The 20,672-nt window shown below is 39.0% G+C and overlaps 1 protein-coding gene across 1 annotated transcript in view; it reads right to left on the reverse strand.

Annotated features, from left to right (window-relative positions):
• Window positions 1-19,481, reverse strand: part of LOC128686242 (high-affinity choline transporter 1) — a 20,766-nt gene extending 1,285 nt beyond the window's left edge. Inside the window, exons 1-7 of the mRNA XM_070081278.1 lie at window positions 19,329-19,481; window positions 18,976-19,124; window positions 17,501-17,656; window positions 15,505-15,634; window positions 15,218-15,306; window positions 14,314-14,436; window positions 12,980-13,083 (exon numbers count right to left, since the gene is read on the reverse strand). Of these exons, the coding sequence (XP_069937379.1) occupies window positions 12,980-13,083; window positions 14,314-14,436; window positions 15,218-15,306; window positions 15,505-15,634; window positions 17,501-17,656; window positions 18,976-19,124; window positions 19,329-19,461 (884 nt within the window). The 5' untranslated portion in view covers window positions 19,462-19,481. The remainder of the gene's footprint in view (window positions 1-12,979; window positions 13,084-14,313; window positions 14,437-15,217; window positions 15,307-15,504; window positions 15,635-17,500; window positions 17,657-18,975; window positions 19,125-19,328) is intronic.
• Window positions 19,482-20,672: the final 1,191 nt, after the last annotated feature.

The following is a 20,672-nucleotide window of genomic DNA, read 5'->3' on the forward strand; positions in this document are numbered from 1 at the left end:
CTATTTATACGTTTAATGACTAATAATTTAATTTGACATTTCCCTACAGTAGGAAGTTTGTAAACAATGATAGGAAATATAAATGAAGGTAATGTTTAGGAAATAGGAAGTAAAACAAATTTATTTTGTTATAATCACTGGAAAAAAAAAATAACCCCTTTAACGTTTGATCCCATGAAGTTAATATTATATTAACTCTCACTGTTGTAACACAGACAAAATATTAAGTGCCTCATTTAGCACCAATAATCACAAACCAAGGGACGAAAAACGAAAATTAATAAGTGCAGAGGTAATTCCCCAGTGCATGTGAAGCAGACTCAGTCATGCTGGGACCCACACCCTACATGCACATTTTTCTTTTAATAACTATTTCCGTATTTTTTTTTTCATTACGATTGACAGATGTTATGAAATTAATATGGTATTCAAGTTTTTAAATTTTCATGAAAGCTAACTTAGCATCCAAACCTGTACTTGCAAGAATTTATATAATGTAACATAGCTTAATTACCCCTTTAACTTGGTGGTTAATTGGGTTTAAAGACTATCGCTACACTAGTAACAAAAACGCACTTCATGTAGCTTTAACCCAGAATAAATATATATATATATATATATATATATATATATATATATATATATATATATATATATATATATATATATATATATATATATATATACATATATATATATATATATATATATATATATATATATATATATATATATATATATATATATATATATATATATATATATATATATAGGTAACAACTATTTTAAATTTAAAATATACAGAAAACCAACAAATAACTGTTCCTATGTACACTATTATTCTTCACAACAAGATAGTTAAACTGCCGGTTTTCTCATCAGTGTTTTTGAGAACTTTACGTATTTGTAGTCCAGAGTTCATAGATGAATAAATCTCCAAAATTGATTTAATAGATAATGATCTAAAACACCCAAGAAACTTAATTGATAAGTCTTTTTAAATAGTTAGAAATACTTCTTACAATTCAAGAGACAACCAACCTTATTCAACTAAAAATATGTTGGTTCTCCCTTACCATGAAAACTTGGTTGATATGCCTTCTCTTCTTAAGACTTTTAATATCAAAGTTGTATTTAAAAATCTTGATACAGTAAAAAAAAACTTTTGATAAAGAATTCCCCCCAAAATGCTGACGGATGTGTCTATAAGATTCCTTGTAAAATTTGCGATAAAGTTTATTACGGTCAAACTGGTAAAAGTCTTGAACTAAGATTAAAACAACATAAATATAGCATTAGAACTGGACAAGATTCCAATGCTCTATTTATTCATGTGAGAGATTTTAACCATCCAATTGATTTTCAAAAAGTTGAGAAAGTTGTATCAAGCAAGTCCATGGTCGACAGGAATATAATTGAATCTTGTTTCATAACAAGCAGTTTTGAAAATAATATGAACATTTCTTTTGGTTTATATAAATTGGATTCATTTATAATTAATAAAATATATATATATATATATATATATATATATATATATATATATATATATATATATATATATATATATATATATATATATATATATGCAATAAGATCACAGTAAACAGGTGATTTCAGAATATGCAAAACAACCACTCTGAAAGAATAGAGAAATTCCAAGCGCTTTCGTGACTACTCACATTATCAAGGAACTATGAAAGTAAAGCATCCAAGGAAGCTATATAAGGGGTCTGGCCAGCACCTCACTATCAGATCCCACAACGGTTAAACACGTGACGCGCGCCGACCCAACTTGGATAGGTCCTTTGCACAACTCACCCACAAACTATTCTACCCAAGAAAATTTAAAAATTATTATTTGTCCAGTGTATTATTAAATTCTTCCCAAATTCTATTAATTATAAATGGATCTAATTTATATAAACCAAAGGAAATATTCATATTATTGTCAAAACTGCTTTTTATGAAACAAGATTCAATTATATTCCTGTCGACCATGGACTTGCTTGATACTACTTTCTCAACTTTTTGAAAATCAATTGGATGGTTAAAATCTCTTACATGAATAAATAGAGCATTGGAATCTTGTCCAGTTCTAATGCTATATTTATGTTGTTTTAATCTTAGTTCGAGATTTTTACCAGTTTGACCGTAATAAACTTTATCGCAAATTTTACAAGGAATCTTATAGACACATCCATCAGCATTTTGGGGGGAATTCTTTATCAAAAGTTTTTTTACTGTATCAAGATTTTTGAATACAACTTTAATATTAAAAGTCTTAAGAAGAGAAGGCATATCAACCAAGTTTTCATGGTAAGGGAGAACCAACATATTTTTAGTTGAATAAGGCTGGTTGTCCCTTTTTGGATTGTAAAAAGTATTTCTAGCAACTTTAAAAGATTTATCAATTACATTTCTTGGGTATTTTAAATCATTACCTATTTCATAAATTTTGGATATTTCCTCATCTATGAACTCAGGACTACAAATTCGTAAAGCTCTCAAAAACATTGATGAGAAAACAGACAGTTTGACTCTATCTTGATGCGAGGAATAATAGTGGACATAGGAACAGTTATTTGTAGGTTTTCTGTAAATTTTAAATTTGAATTCATTATTACCCTTAATAATTAAAACATCTAGAAAAGGCAATGAGTTATTTTCTTCAAACTCAACAGTAAAGTTTATAGAATGGGCTAAGCTATTTAATTTTCCAAGGAAATGGTGTATATCTACATTTTTGGGCATAAGACACAAAATATCATCAACATATCTGAACCATTTAGCTCTATTAGGGAGGATTGTGTTAAGCAACCTTGTTTCAAAAAATTCCATGTATAGGTTACTAAGAACAGGTGAAAGAGGATTTCCCATTGCCATACCAAACTTCTGAGTGTAAAACTTATCATTAAATACAAATTTTGCATCAACAATGCAAAGTTTAATAAGTTTAATGATAGTAGGAACTGGCAATGGTAAATCATAGTTAACGAGTTCTTCAGATAAGAAACTTAATAAATCATCAACAGGAACTTTCGTAAACAAGGAAGTAACATCAAAACTAACCATGTTAAAATCATTTAAGTCAGTCAAGGAGCTTAATTTATCAACCAAGTCTATGTTGTTTTTAACATTAAAGTTAGAAATTTTGCCAACAATAGGGCTCAAAATATCAACAAGCCATTTGGATAATTTATATGAAACTGACCCTATGGAGCTAATAATTGGTCTGACTGGATTCCCTGGTTTGTGTGTTTTTATTAGTCCATACATGTAAGGTAAAGATGGATTAGTGGAAGTAAATTGTTTGACTAATTCATCTTTGCTCTTTCATAGAAGTTCTAGGTTTTGGCCTAAGTTTTGCAACTTCAAAAAAACTTAATAATGTTGAAATTGCAAAAGCCTTTTGTAACAGACAAAATAAATGCAATAGTAATTATGAAAGAAAATGATTACCAAGAAAAAATGAATAATCTCTTAGATGATACTGAAACCTATTCTAAACTTAGGAAAAATCCCCTAGAAACCGTTAACAGCAATTTCAATAAAACAATAAAACTTCTACTGAAAGGCAAAGATGAATTAGTCAAACAATTTACTTCCACTAATCCATCTTTACCTTACATGTATGGACTAATAAAAACACACAAACCAGGGAATCCAGTCAGACCAATTATTAGCTCCATAGGGTCAGTTTCATATAAATTATCCAAATGGCTTGTTGATATTTTGAGCCCTATTGTTGGCAAAATTTCTAACTTTAATGTTAAAAACAACATAGACTTGGTTGATAAATTAAGCTCCTTGACTGACTTAAATGATTTTAACATGGTTAGTTTTGATGTTACTTCCTTGTTTACGAAAGTTCCTGTTGATGATTTATTAAGTTTCTTATCTGAAGAACTCGTTAACTATGATTTACCATTGCCAGTTCCTACTATCATTAAACTTATTAAACTTTGCATTGTTGATGCAAAATTTGTATTTAATGATAAGTTTTACACTCAGAAGTTTGGTATGGCAATGGGAAATCCTCTTTCACCTGTTCTTAGTAACCTATACATGGAATTTTTTGAAACAAGGTTGCTTAACACAATCCTCCCTAATAGAGCTAAATGGTTCAGATATGTTGATGATATTTTGTGTCTTATGCCCAAAAATGTAGATATACACCATTTCCTTGGAAAATTAAATAGCTTAGCCCATTCTATAAACTTTACTGTTGAGTTTGAAGAAAATAACTCATTGCCTTTTCTAGATGTTTTAATTATTAAGGGTAATAATGAATTCAAATTTAAAATTTACAGAAAACCTACAAATAACTGTTCCTATGTCCACTATTATTCCTCGCATCAAGATAGAGTCAAACTGTCTGTTTTCTCATCAATGTTTTTGAGAGCTTTACGAATTTGTAGTCCTGAGTTCATAGATGAGGAAATATCCAAAATTTATGAAATAGGTAATGATTTAAAATACCCAAGAAATGTAATTGATAAATCTTTTAAAGTTGCTAGAAATACTTTTTACAATCCAAAAAGGGACAACCAGCCTTATTCAACTAAAAATATGTTGGTTCTCCCTTACCATGAAAACTTGGTTGATATGCCTTCTCTTCTTAAGACTTTTAATATTAAAGTTGTATTCAAAAATCTTGATACAGTAAAAAAACTTTTGATAAAGAATTCCCCCCAAAATGCTGATGGATGTGTCTATAAGATTCCTTGTAAAATTTGCGATAAAGTTTATTACGGTCAAACTGGTAAAAATCTCGAACTAAGATTAAAACAACATAAATATAGCATTAGAACTGGACAAGATTCCAATGCTCTATTTATTCATGTAAGAGATTTTAACCATCCAATTGATTTTCAAAAAGTTGAGAAAGTAGTATCAAGCAAGTCCATGGTCGACAGGAATATAATTGAATCTTGTTTCATAAAAAGCAGTTTTGACAATAATATGAATATTTCCTTTGGTTTATATAAATTAGATCCATTTATAATTAATAGAATTTGGGAAGAATTTAATAATACACTGGACAAATAATAATTTTTAAATTTTCTTGGGTAGAATAGTTTGGGGGTGAGTTGTGCAAAGGACCTATCCAAGTTGGCTCGCCGCGCGTCACGTGTTTAACCGTTGTGGGATCTGATAGTGAGGTGCTGGCCAGACCCCTTATATAGCTTCCTTGGATGCTTTACTTTCATAGTTCCTTGATAATGTGAGTAGTCACGAAAGCGCTTGGAAATTCTCTATTCTTTCAGAGTGGTTGTTTTGCATATTCTGAAATCACCTGTTTACTGTGATCTTATTGCATATATATATATATATATATATATATATATATATATATATATATATATATATATATATATATATATATATATATATATATATATATATATATATATATATATATATATATATATATATATATATATATATATATATATATCCTCCAGGTATACTCCCCCTCCCTCCAGGTACACTCCCCCTCCCTCCAGGTATATTCCCTCTCCCTCCAGGTATACTCCCCCTCCCTCCAGGTATACTCCCCCTCCCTCCAGGTATACTCCCCCTCCCTCCAGGTATACTCCCCCTCCCTCCAAGTATACTCCCCCTCCCTCCAGGCATACTCCCCCTCCCTCCAGGTATACTCCCCCTCCCTCCAGGTATACTCCCCCTTCCTCCAGGTATACTCCCCCTCCCTCCAGGTTTACTCCCCCTCCCTCCAGGTTTACTTCCCCTCCCTCCAGGTATACTCCCCCTCCCTCCAGGTATACTCCCCCATCCCTCCAGGTATACTCCCCCTCCCTCCAGGTATACTTCTCCTCCCTCCAGGTATACCCCCCCTCCCTCCAGGTATACTCCCCCTCCCTACAGGTATACTTCCCCTCCCTGCAGGTATACTCCCCCTCCCTGCAGGTATACTCCCCCTCTCTCCAGGTATACTCCCCCTCCCTCCAGGCATACTCCCCCTCCCTCCAGGTATACTCCCCCTCCCTCCAGGTATACTCCCCCTCCCTCCAGGTATACTCCCCCTCCCTCCAGGTTTACTCCCCCTCCCTCCAGGTATACTACCCCTCCCTCCAGGTATACTCCCCCTCCCTCCAGGTTTACTCCCCCTCCCTCCAGGTATACTCCCCCTCCCTCCAGGTATACTCCCCATCCCGCCAGGTATACTCCCCCTCCCTCCAGGTATACTTCCCCTCTCTCCAGGTATACTCCCCCTCCCTCCAGGTATACTCCCCCTCCCTACAGGTATACTCCCCCTCCCTCCAGGTATACTCCCCCTCCCTGCAGGTATACTCTCCCTCCCTGCAGGTATACTCCCCCTCCCTCCAGGTATACTCCCCCTCCCTCCAGGTATACTCCCCCTCCCTCCAGGTATACTCCCCCTCCCTCCAGGTATACTCCCCCTCCCTCCAGGTATACTCCCCCTCCCTCCAGGTATACTTCCCCTCCCTGCAGGTATACTCCCCCTCCCTGCAGGTATACTCCCCCTCCCTGCAGGTATACTCCCCCTCCCTCCAGGTATACTCCCCCTCCCTGCAGGTATACTCCCCCTCCCTCCAGGTATACTCCCCCTCCCTCCAGGTATACTCCCCCTCCCTCCAGGTATACTCCCCCTCCCTCCATGTATACTCCCCCTCCCTCCAGGTATACTCTCCTCTCCCTCCAGGTATACTCCCCCATCCCTCCAGGTATACTCCCCTCCCTCCAGGTATACTCTCCTCTCCCTACAGGTATACTCCCCTCCCTCCAGGTATACTCTCCCTCTCTCCAGGTATACTCCCCCTCCCTCCAGGTATACTCCCCTTCCCTCCATGTATACTCCCCCTCCCTCCAGGTATACTCCCCCTCCCTCCAGGTATACTCCCCTTCCCTCCATGTATACTCCCCCTCCCTCCAGGTATACTCCCCCTCCCTCCAGGTATACTCCCCATCCCTCCAGGTATACTCCCCCTCCCTCCAGGTATACTCCCCATCCCTCCAGGTATACTCCCCATTCCTCCAGGTATACTCCCCATCCCTCCAGGTATATTCCCTCTCCCTCCAGGTATACTCCCCCTCCCTCCAGGTATACTCCCCATCCCTCCAGGTATACTCCCCATTCCTCCAGGTATACTCCCCATCCCTCCAGGTATACTCCCCATCCCTCCAGGTATGTCTCTGTCAGCAGCGAAGCATTAGAAGAAATAACTGTGTATAAATGAAAAAAAAATCTGTGATGTGCTAAAGTGTATAAGAAAATAGACATGTATGACAGTGCATGCAAATAATTACTGTAGAAAGCTGGAGTACACCTGTCGGCCGACACCCAGGTGTTTGTTTTACTACTGGGTGAAGGAGGGACAGATGTAAGGAGACTTACAACCCGTAAGTACCACCTTATCTGGGAATCGTTCAAGGATCCTGTAGGCTGTAAGTTGAACACTACCATTGAGTTATGTTGTTGCAGGTGGGTGGCCCTTCGAGGGAGTGTTTACAGACGTGTCATTCCTCCATGGGTTCCCCAGCAACATTCTGAGACTTGTGGTGAATGGCTAGTAGCCGACAAACTAGGAATGCACAACACACCTCACAGAGTGAGTGTATTCATTCCCCGACATTTCGCTCTATTAATGACTTTATCATTTATATGATTTGATAAAGCCACATTTTGGGCGAGACATCGTCCATTAAAATGTATTCAGAATACTGACCTCTGCAGCTTGCAGGCTTGACATATAAGTCTGGCAATCAGTGTGTACATCGAGGATGAGATCACAGCTGAAGAAAGTAACTGCAGCAGTTAAACTGGACTCACACTAACTAACACTTCCACATATTTACCTTGGCATATTCTTGCAACTTTTAAGATGTAAAGTAAAAGGACACAAGTGCAACTAATGTGACATTTTATTGTGGCAACGTTTCGCTCTCCAGGAGCTTTGTCAAGCCGTAACGGCTTGACAAAGCTGGAGAGCGAAACGTTGCCACAATAAAATGTCACATTAGTTGCACTTGTGTCCTTTTACTTTACATATTGTCAATAATTCTACCAACTTTATTACAACTTTTAAGATATATATTTCTTTATCATATTTTCATTATTTACATTTAAATTGCTTTAATTAAGTAACTAAATAATTTTAAGTAATTGTCAACGCCAGAAAAAATAATCACTTTGGTTTATTTAAGGTAATATTTTACATTACATGTGTGAACAATATTGCTTTTATGATTGTATCTCCATACGAACTGTGTTTGTAAGTTTTATAAGAATATAGACTTTGTTTTTTTTTGTAAAACTGATACTGACATTTGCTGTGGATAAACTACTTCGACATTTCTCGAACATTTCTGGGTGAGTTGTCTCTGAATCCATCAATTTTATCGCATTTCCAGCAGATAACGAAAAGTGTGACATTTGTCCATCTGGCAAAGAAGAGGGGAGAATGAAGGAGGAAGGAGAGGGTATGGAGGGAAGGAAAAGGAGGGGATGGAAGAGAGGGAAGAGAAAGAGGGATAGAGGGAAATCTAGAGGGGAAAAGTGGAAGAAAAAATAGAATGTTACTTTGGTCTACATCATCTGGTGGTGGTGATTGAACCTGCCAGAGATACTGGTAACCCAGCAGGACCCAGGTGGTAGTCACATCCAAGAGTCTGCTTATTTTGTTAGAGGCTTGGTCATGGACCGGGCCGCGGGGGCATTGATCCCCGGAATACCCTCCAGGTAGACCATAGATATGTGGCTCCTGCATGATAGAATGTTGATAGATGAACTGACTGGTGTCAGTCTCCCTCAGTCTCAAGTCAAGGAAGTTCACTTGAAGTTCTTTTCGTATTGTTCTCAAACTGCTAACTGACTAACTCTTGAAGGCATATGACTGTCAATTCGTCAGTTCTATCATGCATCTGAAGACATGTGAGATGGAATCCACAGGTATACTCCGACTCCACTGTCTACAATACTACTATATCTGTCTCTGGTTTCTGACACAAGCGTGTCACAACTGACACTCAAGGAGTTCAGAACATTTATGGATGATAAACATTCAGTTACATTTTTTTTATCCACAGTGGCATGTCACCAACCATTCTGGAAAAATACCCTGACTTTCCACTGTAAATAATGCATTACCACCTAAACTTTTTTTTACAAGTATACCTTGCTAAAATATAAGGAAATATTTTTGTGACCTACTGCATGTCTTAAGTTACTCATAATGATAGTAACCAGATAAACATGTAAATAGTTCATTGACACTAACTCGTTTAGCTATCAGAACTTAGTGGCCCAGTTCCTGCACCCATTATGTGCCTCATTAATCTCTTGACTATCACCCACACCATGGGTATGGGGTACATAATACACTAGATTTGGTGTTATATTATTTCTGATAAAAAAAAAATTCCCTATGGAAAAACCCATTTTTCAAACACAATATATGTATATATATATATGTATATATATATATATATATATATATATATATATATATATATATATATATATATATATATATATATATATATATATATATATATATATATATATATATATATATATATATATATATATATATATATATATATATATATATATATATATATATCATGTATGAAACCACGAAACAAGTGGTTTTGAATCATTTACCAAACTGCGGAAAGCCAGGATTCGACCCAACAACACATTGTCCCGCCTCAAGAGGCCATGTACATGTCACCTTATCCACTCAGCCATTGTGTAGCCTCTTGAGGCGGGGCAATGTGTCGTGGGGTCGAACCCTGGCCTGCCGCAGTTTGGTAAATGATTCAAAACCACTTGTTTCGTGGTTTCATTGATTGATATATATATATATATATATATATATATATATATATATATATATATATATATATATATATATATATATATATATATATATATATATATATATATATATATATATATATATATATATATATATATAAAATTTCAAACTTAGTATATGCAACAACTTACACATCCATTATGTTGGAGTCAAGACAAAGCTGAAAGAACCAGGAATGTTAATAAGGTCTTGGGTACAAGAATTGAAAAAGTTTTTTAATCAATGTTCATCCATAAAGATTGACTCGTTCAGAAATGAATCTGTTTAACTGCAATATTTTATGCAAATTACAGAAATGCTTACGAATACATCAATGTGATTACTTGGCAAAGAATATCTGTAACTTTATTATTGGCATCTGTTATTTTTATTATTAGTAGTAGTATTGTTATTCATAATATTATCCTCATTATTTCCTGCTACATTAGTTACTGAGGCATGCACTGATGTTTACAATCTCTGGGAATACAGCCATGCAGCATATTGACAACAGTCAATCAGCGTACTGACAACAGCCATGCAGCATACTGATAAGTCATGCACCGTACTGATAACAGTTATGTAGCATACTAACACTATATGACCAGTAGCCAGCCATACGCATTAAATATAGCTTGGCTAAGCTTGCTCACACAGCCACTGCATGTCCAAGATGACGTTACAACCTCACAGTAAACTATGTAACATCTAGAAACATCTAGAAGTTTTGGTCTCCTTACTACAGGATGGATATAGATTGAGTGGAGAACATACAGAGATGACTAAAATTATTTACTGTGTAAGGAATCTCCCGTATGAAGATAGACTTAAAGCCTTAAATCTCCACTCTCTGGAGAGACGTAGAATGAGGGGATATATCATTGAAGTGTATAAGTGGATGACGGGCATATACATAGGAGATATTAATAAAGTACTGAGGGTGTCGAACCAGGTAAGAACCAGAAATAATGGATTTAAGTTGGAAAAATTTAGATTTAGAAAAGACATAGGTAAGTACTGGTTTTTCTAACAGAGTTGTGGATGCGTGGAACAATCATCCCAGTAAGGCAGTGGTTCCCAAACTGGGGGTAAATTACCCCCTGGGGGTAATTTAACCATTTTTGGGGGGTAATGGAGGGGTGACAGAAAAAAAGTTATGAATTCTGAAAATCAAGAAAACAATGCGGTACCCGGTATGAGGATTATTGTTAACTTTGTCTTAGTATATAAAGTTGTAAAGTAAACCTATTATAAGTAAGTAATAAAGTTAAACCAAATAACAATAAACATCAAAAACTAATATACAGTATTAGAAAAGAAGAAATATATAGCTAAGTGTGTGGAAACCCAAAAGTATTTTGACAAGTATGCTTCAGGACAAAAGTCACTCAGTAGCCCAGATCGACCTGTCCAGTACGCGTCACTCACTTCCTGAGGCTGCCTCTATTTCACACTGTCAGTTTATCTGTGAGCATCAGCCGAGGTAGACATAAGCTGGTATGTATGTGTACTGCCCTGTGCAGTATATAGTTAGTATTTACCCACTGTTACTGTGAATTTGTAGCTATTATTAATTTTATATATAATGTATGTGTGGTTCTTACGTTTTCAATGGTTTTGCTAGGATTAGCAGAGTATGCGAGGCTGTATACGTTCACGTTTAGCCATATATATCAATAATAACAACATTTTGTGAAAGGGGTAACATGCTTTATGTGGCATGTTAAATTGGGTAACAAGCTGAAAAAGTTTGGGAACCACTGCAGTAGGGTGATCGAGGCAAGGACCTTGGGTAGCTTTAAAAAGAGGTTGGACAAATATATGAGTCGGAGGGGCCGGGTTTGATTGGTGCCATTGGGTACAGGAGTAAATTCTTGGGTAGCTTTGGGTAGAGGTCGTTTTGATAAGGACCTGCCTTGCATGGGCCAGTAGGCCTTCTACAGTTTTCCTCCATTCTTATATTCTTACAAATGATAATATTCCGTAGCATATTACCGTTGTAGTTACTGAGTAAGTGTTCAATGTATTCTCAGCAATGACAGTTCAACATAAGCAAGTTAATGTGAAATTTAAGAGTTATGATACAGAGCATGATTAACATATCTAAGAATATCATAATCAGTCACAGGAAGGTCTACATGAATTGCCCTGAAGATGCTTAGGGTCACTGTAGTGCAGGTCGGATACAACGTTAGACTGTCTTTAAGAACCTCTCATAGTGTGTTGTGAGTTTTCATCAAGCACCAGGTTGTTCAGGACATTATGTGTAGGCAGGAAAAATGTTATTAATAATACAAGGCTGATGAAGCCACTGTGTGGTGAAACGTTTCCTCAATAAAGATACCCAAGAGTTGCACATGTGTCTAATTTATCGCCACACAGTGGCGAAACGTTTCCTAAATAAAGATTCCCATATGCTGCATAAGTGTCTCAATCTTCAACTTGTCGGTTTTCAAAACCATTCAACACAACTGTCAGACGCTGCATCATCATGGGATCTTGATACAAAGAATTCTTCAAAACTTGTCCAACCTTTGGACGAAGACCTACTTCGACTAGTGGATGGTACCTCTATGACCCCACCTTCTCCTGCTTCGCCTCACCTGACTACAGTATATAAGCCACGTCTACGGCCCTATACTGTACCGTCGCATCATTGTAGAAACCTTCCTCCCTCGGGAGCCAGAGACGGGTCATCGCAAGATTGAGACCCGTGCCAGGACTACGGTCTTGGCGAACATTATACATACCTATACTGTACATTCTACAAGACTGATGGACTGAACACATCGACTCCAGGCTGAGGGACTGATTACCTCAAACTCCTCCTCTCCTTACAAATTTCTGCTTTATTTTGGACTGATGGAGCCACTGTGTGGCGAAACGTTTCCTAAATAAAGATTCCCATATGCTGCATAAGTGTCTCAATCTTCAATACAAGGGCGCTTGAAGAAGTGAGGCGCCACAAATCTCACAAACTATAATTTGGAAGGTAAGATTCGAGTAGGGTTAGAAAAACGCAAGCAGGACGGGAGTTAATGTGGGTGACAACAAGAGTAGGGGGAATGAAGGGAACAAGGGAAAGAAGTAAGGGAAGGTGGGAGAAGATATCGACAGGAGCCATGAGCGCTTACAATAGGTAGTAGATACTATGGATGACGATGCCGATGGTGCAGGCTATGCTTGCTACCATCACCATGGATGCCCGCAACACCCAGATCACCTCCTGGTCACTAGCCTGCAGGAGAGTGGAAATGCTGGAAATATTGGAAATGTTTGGCTGCAGAAAAAATGAAAATAATGAGAATTACTGTGAGTATTTACATGTAAGAGAAAGGAAATTGCATGAAATGTTCGCAGAAAAGACGTTCTAGTAATTTAATGGTCACTGGAAGAAAATAATGAAGGAATAGACAACTTGCTTTCTGACAGAAGACGTTGTTGTAGATGTTGATGTTGCAGGAAAGGTAAGTAAGTTTATTCAGGTATACACAAATACAGTTACATAGATTATTATACATAGCAGCATATGTGTAGAGAACCTGGGATAACCCAAAAATGTCAGAGTGACTTATTACCACTGGGGTCCTTTTAATACCTTATTATACTGTAAAGGAGATAATATCTTATTATTATACTATAAAGGAGATATACTAGGAATAAGGTAAAATGAGTTATTTATATTTACATGTGTGTTAGCAAAAAAAAAAAATCATACACCTCCCTTTCTGTTGCTACATTCATCAGTCACCTTTTGGCACTCTTCTTGAACTGGTTCATGCTATGACTGGCTGTGACATGTGCAGGCAGTCTGTTCCATTCCTTTATTGCTGTACAATAAAAGGTATAGTGGGAGAAGGAGAGGACTCAACTGGTGGAAGATCTTTAAAATGTTCCCTGCGAGGAAGACAGAGAGAGGCAGGAAGAGAGAGAGGGGCAGGAAGAGAGAGAGGGGCAGGAAGAGAGAAAAGAGCAGGAAGAGAGAGAGAGGGGCAGGAAGAGAGAGAGGGGCAGGAAGAGAGAGAGGGGCAGGAAGAGAGAGAAGAGCAGGAAGAGAGAGAGAGGGGCAGGAAGAGAGAGAGGGGCAGGAAGAGAGAGAGGGGCAGGAAGAGAGAGAAGAGCAGGAAGAGAGAGAGAGAGGGGCAGGAATGGATATTGGGTGGCCCGGTGGCCTGGTGGCTAAAGCTCCCGCTTCACACACGGAGGGCCCGGGTTCGATTCCCGGCGGGTGGAAACATTTCGAAACGTTTCCTTACACCTGTTGTCCTGTTCACCTAGCAGCAAATAGGTACCTGGGTGTTAGTCGACTGGTGTGGGTCGCATCCTGGGGGACAAGATTAAGGACCCCAATGGAAATAAGTTAGACAGTCCTCGATGACGCACTGACTTTCTTGGGTTATCCTGGGTGGCTAACCCTCCGGGGTTAAAAATCCGAACGAAATCTTATCTTATCTTATGGAAGACTTACCTTCTGGCGGAAGACATTCTTGTAGATATTTCTGGCGAACATGGAGGAAGCGGAGAGGATAGAGGAGTCAGCTGACGACATAACGGCGGCGCTGACGGCACCCAGTCCAATTAAGGACACCCACTGTCAACATTTAACAGTCACTTTGTAAAGACAAACAGTGATCAAATATATGTAATATATTGCAAGTGTAGACCTTTATCAACGAGATCTAATGTTTAATATTATGTTTAAGTCAGTAACGATATGTTCAGCCAGAATTGATGGTGATAGTGATGTTAGTGGTGGTAGTGACTTTACTAGTGGTGCTAATGACAATGGTGATGGATGCAGCAATGATAGAAACAGTGGTAGTGATAGTGATGGTGACTGGAGAGGTGGTGGTGTTAGTTACGGGGGGAGCATAGTGAAGGGAATAGCTGCCGTGAAAACAGTAACTGGAGAGTAATACCATGAAGGGAATGACGGGAGTGGCTGCCATGGCACCAGTGATGGGTGTGGCTGCCGTGGTACCAGTGATGGGTGTGGCTGCCGTGGTACCAGTGATGGGTGTGGCTGACGTGGTACCAGTGATGGGTGTGGCTGACGTGGTACCAGTGATGGGTGTGGCTGCCGTGGTACCAGTGATGGGTGTGGCTGCCGTGGTACCAGTGATGGGTGTGGCTGCCGTGGTACCAGTGATAGGTGTGGCTACCGAGACACCAGTGATGGGTGTGGCTGCCGTAGTACCAGTGATTGGCGTGGCTGCCGAGACACCAGTGATGGGAGTGGCTGCCGTGGCACCAGTGGGTGTGGCTACCACGACACCAGTGATGGGTGTGGCTGCCACGACACCAGTGATGGGTGTGACCATGACGAGGGGGGCAGGGGTGGGGGTAAAAAGATGGTTTTGACACTAACTTACCTCAGGAGTGAAATTCTTCATGACAAGGGGTAGTACCAATTTACTCTCGTAGCCCATGGGGGTGTGGCCGAAGCTGGTGTGACTCCAGTCTGAGGGCGAGACAAGAGAGTCACACGCGGTATACCTTCCAACACCCAACGATCTTAAGTCTTACCGCGAGCTTGTACAAAAACTTCTCCACGGTATAATTGTTCAACATTAATATTTAACTTTCTTAGTACATGTTCAGAGGTTGAGGAGTGACAGGTTGTATAACCCAGGTCCGGTGCCAGTAGGTGCCAGCTTACCTGCAGCCAATGCGACAGCTCCGATGATGCAAGCAGGGACGGCACTGATGATGCAGCCGAAGGAGGCTGAGAAGGAGAGCATTTGGGCTTGTTTTGGCGTCTTGCACGACAGTACCCGCTGGAAGTACACCTGACGGGAAGCAACAATGGCACCACTGTTATAACTTTACACAAATGTATGTACAGACACGGGAAATTTTTATACGATGTTTCGGCCTGTCAAGGATCATTATGAAGTGGTTCGTGACTAAAGAGGTAGCACCTTTGGCTCATATCTGAAGGACCAGGGTTTGATCCCCGAGCGAATGGAAACATTGGGGCATGTCTCATTACATCTGGAACACTTGTTCACTTAGCATTATGTAGCTGTATAGTGCACCAATATATATATATATATATATATATATATATATATATATATATATATATATATATATATATATATATATATATATATATATATATATATATATATATATATATGTCGTGCCGAATATGCAAAACTGGTCAATTAGCAAGAACTCATTTAAAATTAAGTCCTTTCTAAAATTTTCTCTTATACGTATATATATATATATATATATATATATATATATATATATATATATATATATATATATATATATATATATATATATATATATATATATATATATATATATATATATATATATATATATATATATATATATATATATATATATATATATATATATATATATATATAATTATACAGACGTGTCTCTAGCGTGTTTTGTATCAACAAAAGGGTTTTTTTATTTATTTTCTTTATTATCACTTTATGTTTTCTTCTGGATTATCAGCTCTTCGGGTTAATAAACCAAAGAAAATCTTAATTTTCTTCTATTTCTTCTTCTTTCATCATCATCATCAAGTGACTGTCGTCAGTGGGGGCACCAAGAGGGAAGGGGGGGCCCGGGGGCTTCAGTCCCCAAAACTTCCCCAGGCCCCAATATAAATAAAAACATAAGAAAGAAGGAACACTGCAACAGGTCTATTGACCCATGCGGAGCAGGTCCATGTCCCCCCCCCGGATTAGACCAATACCCCTCCCCCCAGATTAGCTCAATGACTAACCCAGTCTGGTCACCTCCACTCAAGGATGGAGCACTGTACCAGACCCAGCAGCACACGCTAGTCAGGTCCAACTCACACCCACCCACACCCACTCATGTATTTATCTAACCTATTTTTAAAACTACAAAACGTTTTAGCTTCAATAACTGTACTCGAGAGTTTGTTCCACTCATCCACAACTCTATTACCAAACCAGTGCTTTCCTATATCCTTCCTGAATCTGAATTTTTCCAACTTGAAACCATTGCTGCGAGTCCTGTCATGGCTGGAAATTTTCAGCATGCTATTTACATCCCCTTTATTTATTCCTGTTTTCCATTTATACACCTCAATCATATCCCCCCTAATTCTACGTCTTTCGAGAGAGTGCAGATTCAGGGCCTCAGTCTATATAAATAGTCTATAAATAGTAACAGTAGTAATAGTAGTAGTAGTAATAATAATAATAATAAAATAACAACGCTGCTTCCCAACAAGTGAGGCAACCGTCCCTGTTACCAGGCAGCCGCCGCCCCTCAACCCTGGCACCATCACTCTCGTGATGATTCAGGTCACACTAGTCATTTGATGAAAGTTCACCACGGACAGATATGTTATCTTAAATTTCCTCTGTACACTGGTGGTCACTCGTGTCTTCCATACACCATATTGTAATTTTTATTCTTCGCTGACGTACACACACACACACGTTTTGGATTTCCTTCTCTCTTCCAGAAGCGAAGAAGACGGATACTTACAGAGCAGATCGATTCTTACATCAACTTAAACTTAAGAGTTAGAGATAATGGCAAGATGGAATTGGCAGAGAACTCACCTACCAAGTGAATGACTGTAATAATTCGTCCTCGAGGTTATGCCGCCGCCAAGGAGCCAGTAGATGTTGTCACATAGAACCTACCTGCCAGGGGATGCCGCCGCAGATGAGCAGCAGCCAGAAGTCGACCCAAAGACCCCATTCGGGTGAGGCAGGTTCCATGGAACCCAACCAATTTGTTTCGTTAAGTGCCAGGGATCCCACTGCCTCATTCATTACACAGAAGGGAACCGCAAGCCACTACAGGAAGACAGTCCATTATTAGTCTTGTTGTTCATATATACTCAAATACTGATATAATAACTAACAAGGGTGGTGAAGTTAAAGTTCGAATAACAAAGGTTTTATTGTGTGTAGTAGTCGTCACAGAAACAAAATTAACAGGACCTATAATAAATACGATATTTCCAGCATGGTACCAAGTAATTAGGAAATGGAGGACTTGGAGGAGTAACACTGTCGGGCAAGAACCAGGGGACCTACCAAAGTAGTAACTGCATTCTATGGCCTATCATGAAACAACAGGGACTGAGACAGGAAGACAACAACGAGGATATGATGCAATCCATCGAGGACGTATCAAGAAGAGTCTAAAGCAAAATTATTTATCAAATAAGACATTAACTACAATGTGATATGATGGGACAAATCGGGAACATGGAGGACCAAACAAAGCTGATGGAGATAGTGCTGGAAAACTTTATTTACCGACATAAGGATACAATATGAGAAATAGGACACATGTGTAACACCTGGGTGTCTTTATTTGAAGACGTTTCATTAACTAGTGGGTATTTTACGATTCAGTATACATATGATATACAAAAACGGTAGAAGATGAGGTAATCATCTCCTCAGTCTTGAGGAATCTGAATTACAGGCAGGAAGATGAACTCTTAAATACTGGAATCAAATGAGGTGCAGCAGTTCAAGTCATCGTTACAGGTGGGCGGGACTCACCAGTGAAAGCAGGTGATGCACAGCAGTTAGTAAGTCGTAGGAGATATCCTCTGTATCAAGATTCCAGGTGTGGCTGTGTCAGACAAGTAGTATTACACAATAATGGAATATAATACCGACAAGATGAGAAATTAGGCACTTTTCTGATGTCTAATTTCGCATTTCTCGATATTGTATAAGCGCTTATGAGTATAAGTGCTGAGAACTTCAGCAACGTATCTGATAGTAGGGGAAGTGGAAGGGAGACAGGGGGATAGGAATGTGCTTTCGCCAGTACACCCAACAAGGGAGGGGAAAGGAAAGGGTTCTCACCAGCACACCCACCATGGTACGGGAAAGGAAGGGGGTCTCACCAGCACACCCACCATGGTACGGGAAAGGAAGGGGGTCTCACCAGCACACCCACCATGGTACGGGAAAGGAAGGGGGTCTCACCAGCACACCCACCATGGGACGGGAAAAGAAGGGGGTCTCACCAGCACACCCGCCATGGGACGGGAAAGGAAGGGGGTCTCACCAGCACACCCACCATGGGACGGGAAAGGAAGGGGGTCTCACCAGCATACCCACCATGGGACGGGAAAGGAAGGAGGTCTCACCAGGCCGAGGAAGATGCAGAAGAACTGGACAACATCAGTGTAGGCGACGGAGTAGAGGCCGCCTAAGAAAGTGTAGATGACAGCGATACCAGCGCTCACCAGGATGGACGCAGTGTTGTTGATGTTTAAGATTACTGCCAACGTTGATCCTGTACCAGAGATTATCAGTGTAAGATTACTGCCAACGTTGATCCTGTACCAGAGATTATCAGTGTAAGATTACTGTCAATGTTGATCCTGTACCAGAGATTATCAGTATAAAGTTATCGACATGTTGCATATTCTCTCTCTCAGACAATAACGAACACCAGGTGAGGCGCTGAGCGAGACGCACCTAGGGTGGCGAGACGTACCTAGTGCAGAGAGGATGGCAGCAGACCAGAACGTTTCGCCCATGAGTGCTGGGAAGTACAGCAGACCGCCCATGCGTCGACCCAGGACGTTTTGCAGGGGGTCAAGCATGGTGACGTAGCCGGCCTCCCGCATGGGTTTAGCGAACACCAGTCCACCTGCACACATACACACACACACTATTAGCATCTACCGTATTTCTCGGGAGAGCGCTAAGCCCGTAAGGGCGGTCATGCAGCATTTCTGCGAAGAGGGTAATGAGATTTGATTCAAGGACGGGGAGGGGGACGGAAGGGTAGCTCCAGTTCCTATGATCAAGAGCCATTCGTCGCCAGCATCCAGTGTGTGGGGGGAACATCTAGAGGTTTGAATCCTATCGTTTTATTGGAGACAGTCTCTCTTTCGGCGGATTAAGCCTCATTTTCCAGTTTCCCAGGTGCTGTGTGAGACACTTGCGGGTTTAGCGCTTCCCAATTAATTTAATAATAATAGTAATAATAACCAAAACAACAATAATAACAATAATAATAATAACAATAACAACAACAACAATAATAATAATAATAATAATAATAATAATAATAATAATAATAATAATAATAATAATAATTTAAGCATACATACAGAGGTACAAAAAATACAGGTAAGAGCAGTATGCCAAAGCCACTTATATGCATAGCATTACGGGCTGGCTTAAAATTAACTTAAGATTAACTAAGCAATGATGAAATCAGTGATAAAACATTATTGTAAACAGATTACTATAAAGCACAAGTGAGTATTACAAAGACAGGTCATATGGTTGCATTCAGTCATATGAAGGATTCTGATAGGTAGTGTATTTAAAAAATAATAAAGTTAGATTCGGTTTTAGGTTTAACATTTATGTGATATAATTGTGAGAAACATTTAAGATATACAATTTTTAAGGTTCAGTTATTCAGTATTTATTTGGTTTTGGGTGAGTAAGTGATCTTTGAGAAGAGACTTGAATTTATAAACAGGTAGTGTTTCTTTTATATTTACAGGTAATGAATTCCAGATTTTAGGGCCTTTTATGTGCATTGAGTTTTTGCATAGTGTGAGATGGACACGAGGAACATCAAAGAGTGATCTGTGCCTTGTGTTATGGTCATGTGTTCTGTTGAGGTTGGCAAGGAGATGTTTGAGGGGAGGGTTAATATCAGAGTTAAGTGTTCTATGTATGTAATAGGTGCAGTAATAAGTATGGATGTTTTGTATGGTGAGTAGGTTTAGTGTATTGAATATTGGTGGAGTGTGCTGCCTGTAGTGAGAATTTGTTATCATTCTAACTGCAGCCTTTTGTTGGGTAATTAGTGGTCTGA

Source organism: Cherax quadricarinatus, unplaced genomic scaffold (genome assembly GCF_038502225.1).
Source record: "Cherax quadricarinatus isolate ZL_2023a unplaced genomic scaffold, ASM3850222v1 Contig2170, whole genome shotgun sequence".
NCBI lineage: Eukaryota > Metazoa > Arthropoda > Malacostraca > Decapoda > Parastacidae > Cherax > Cherax quadricarinatus.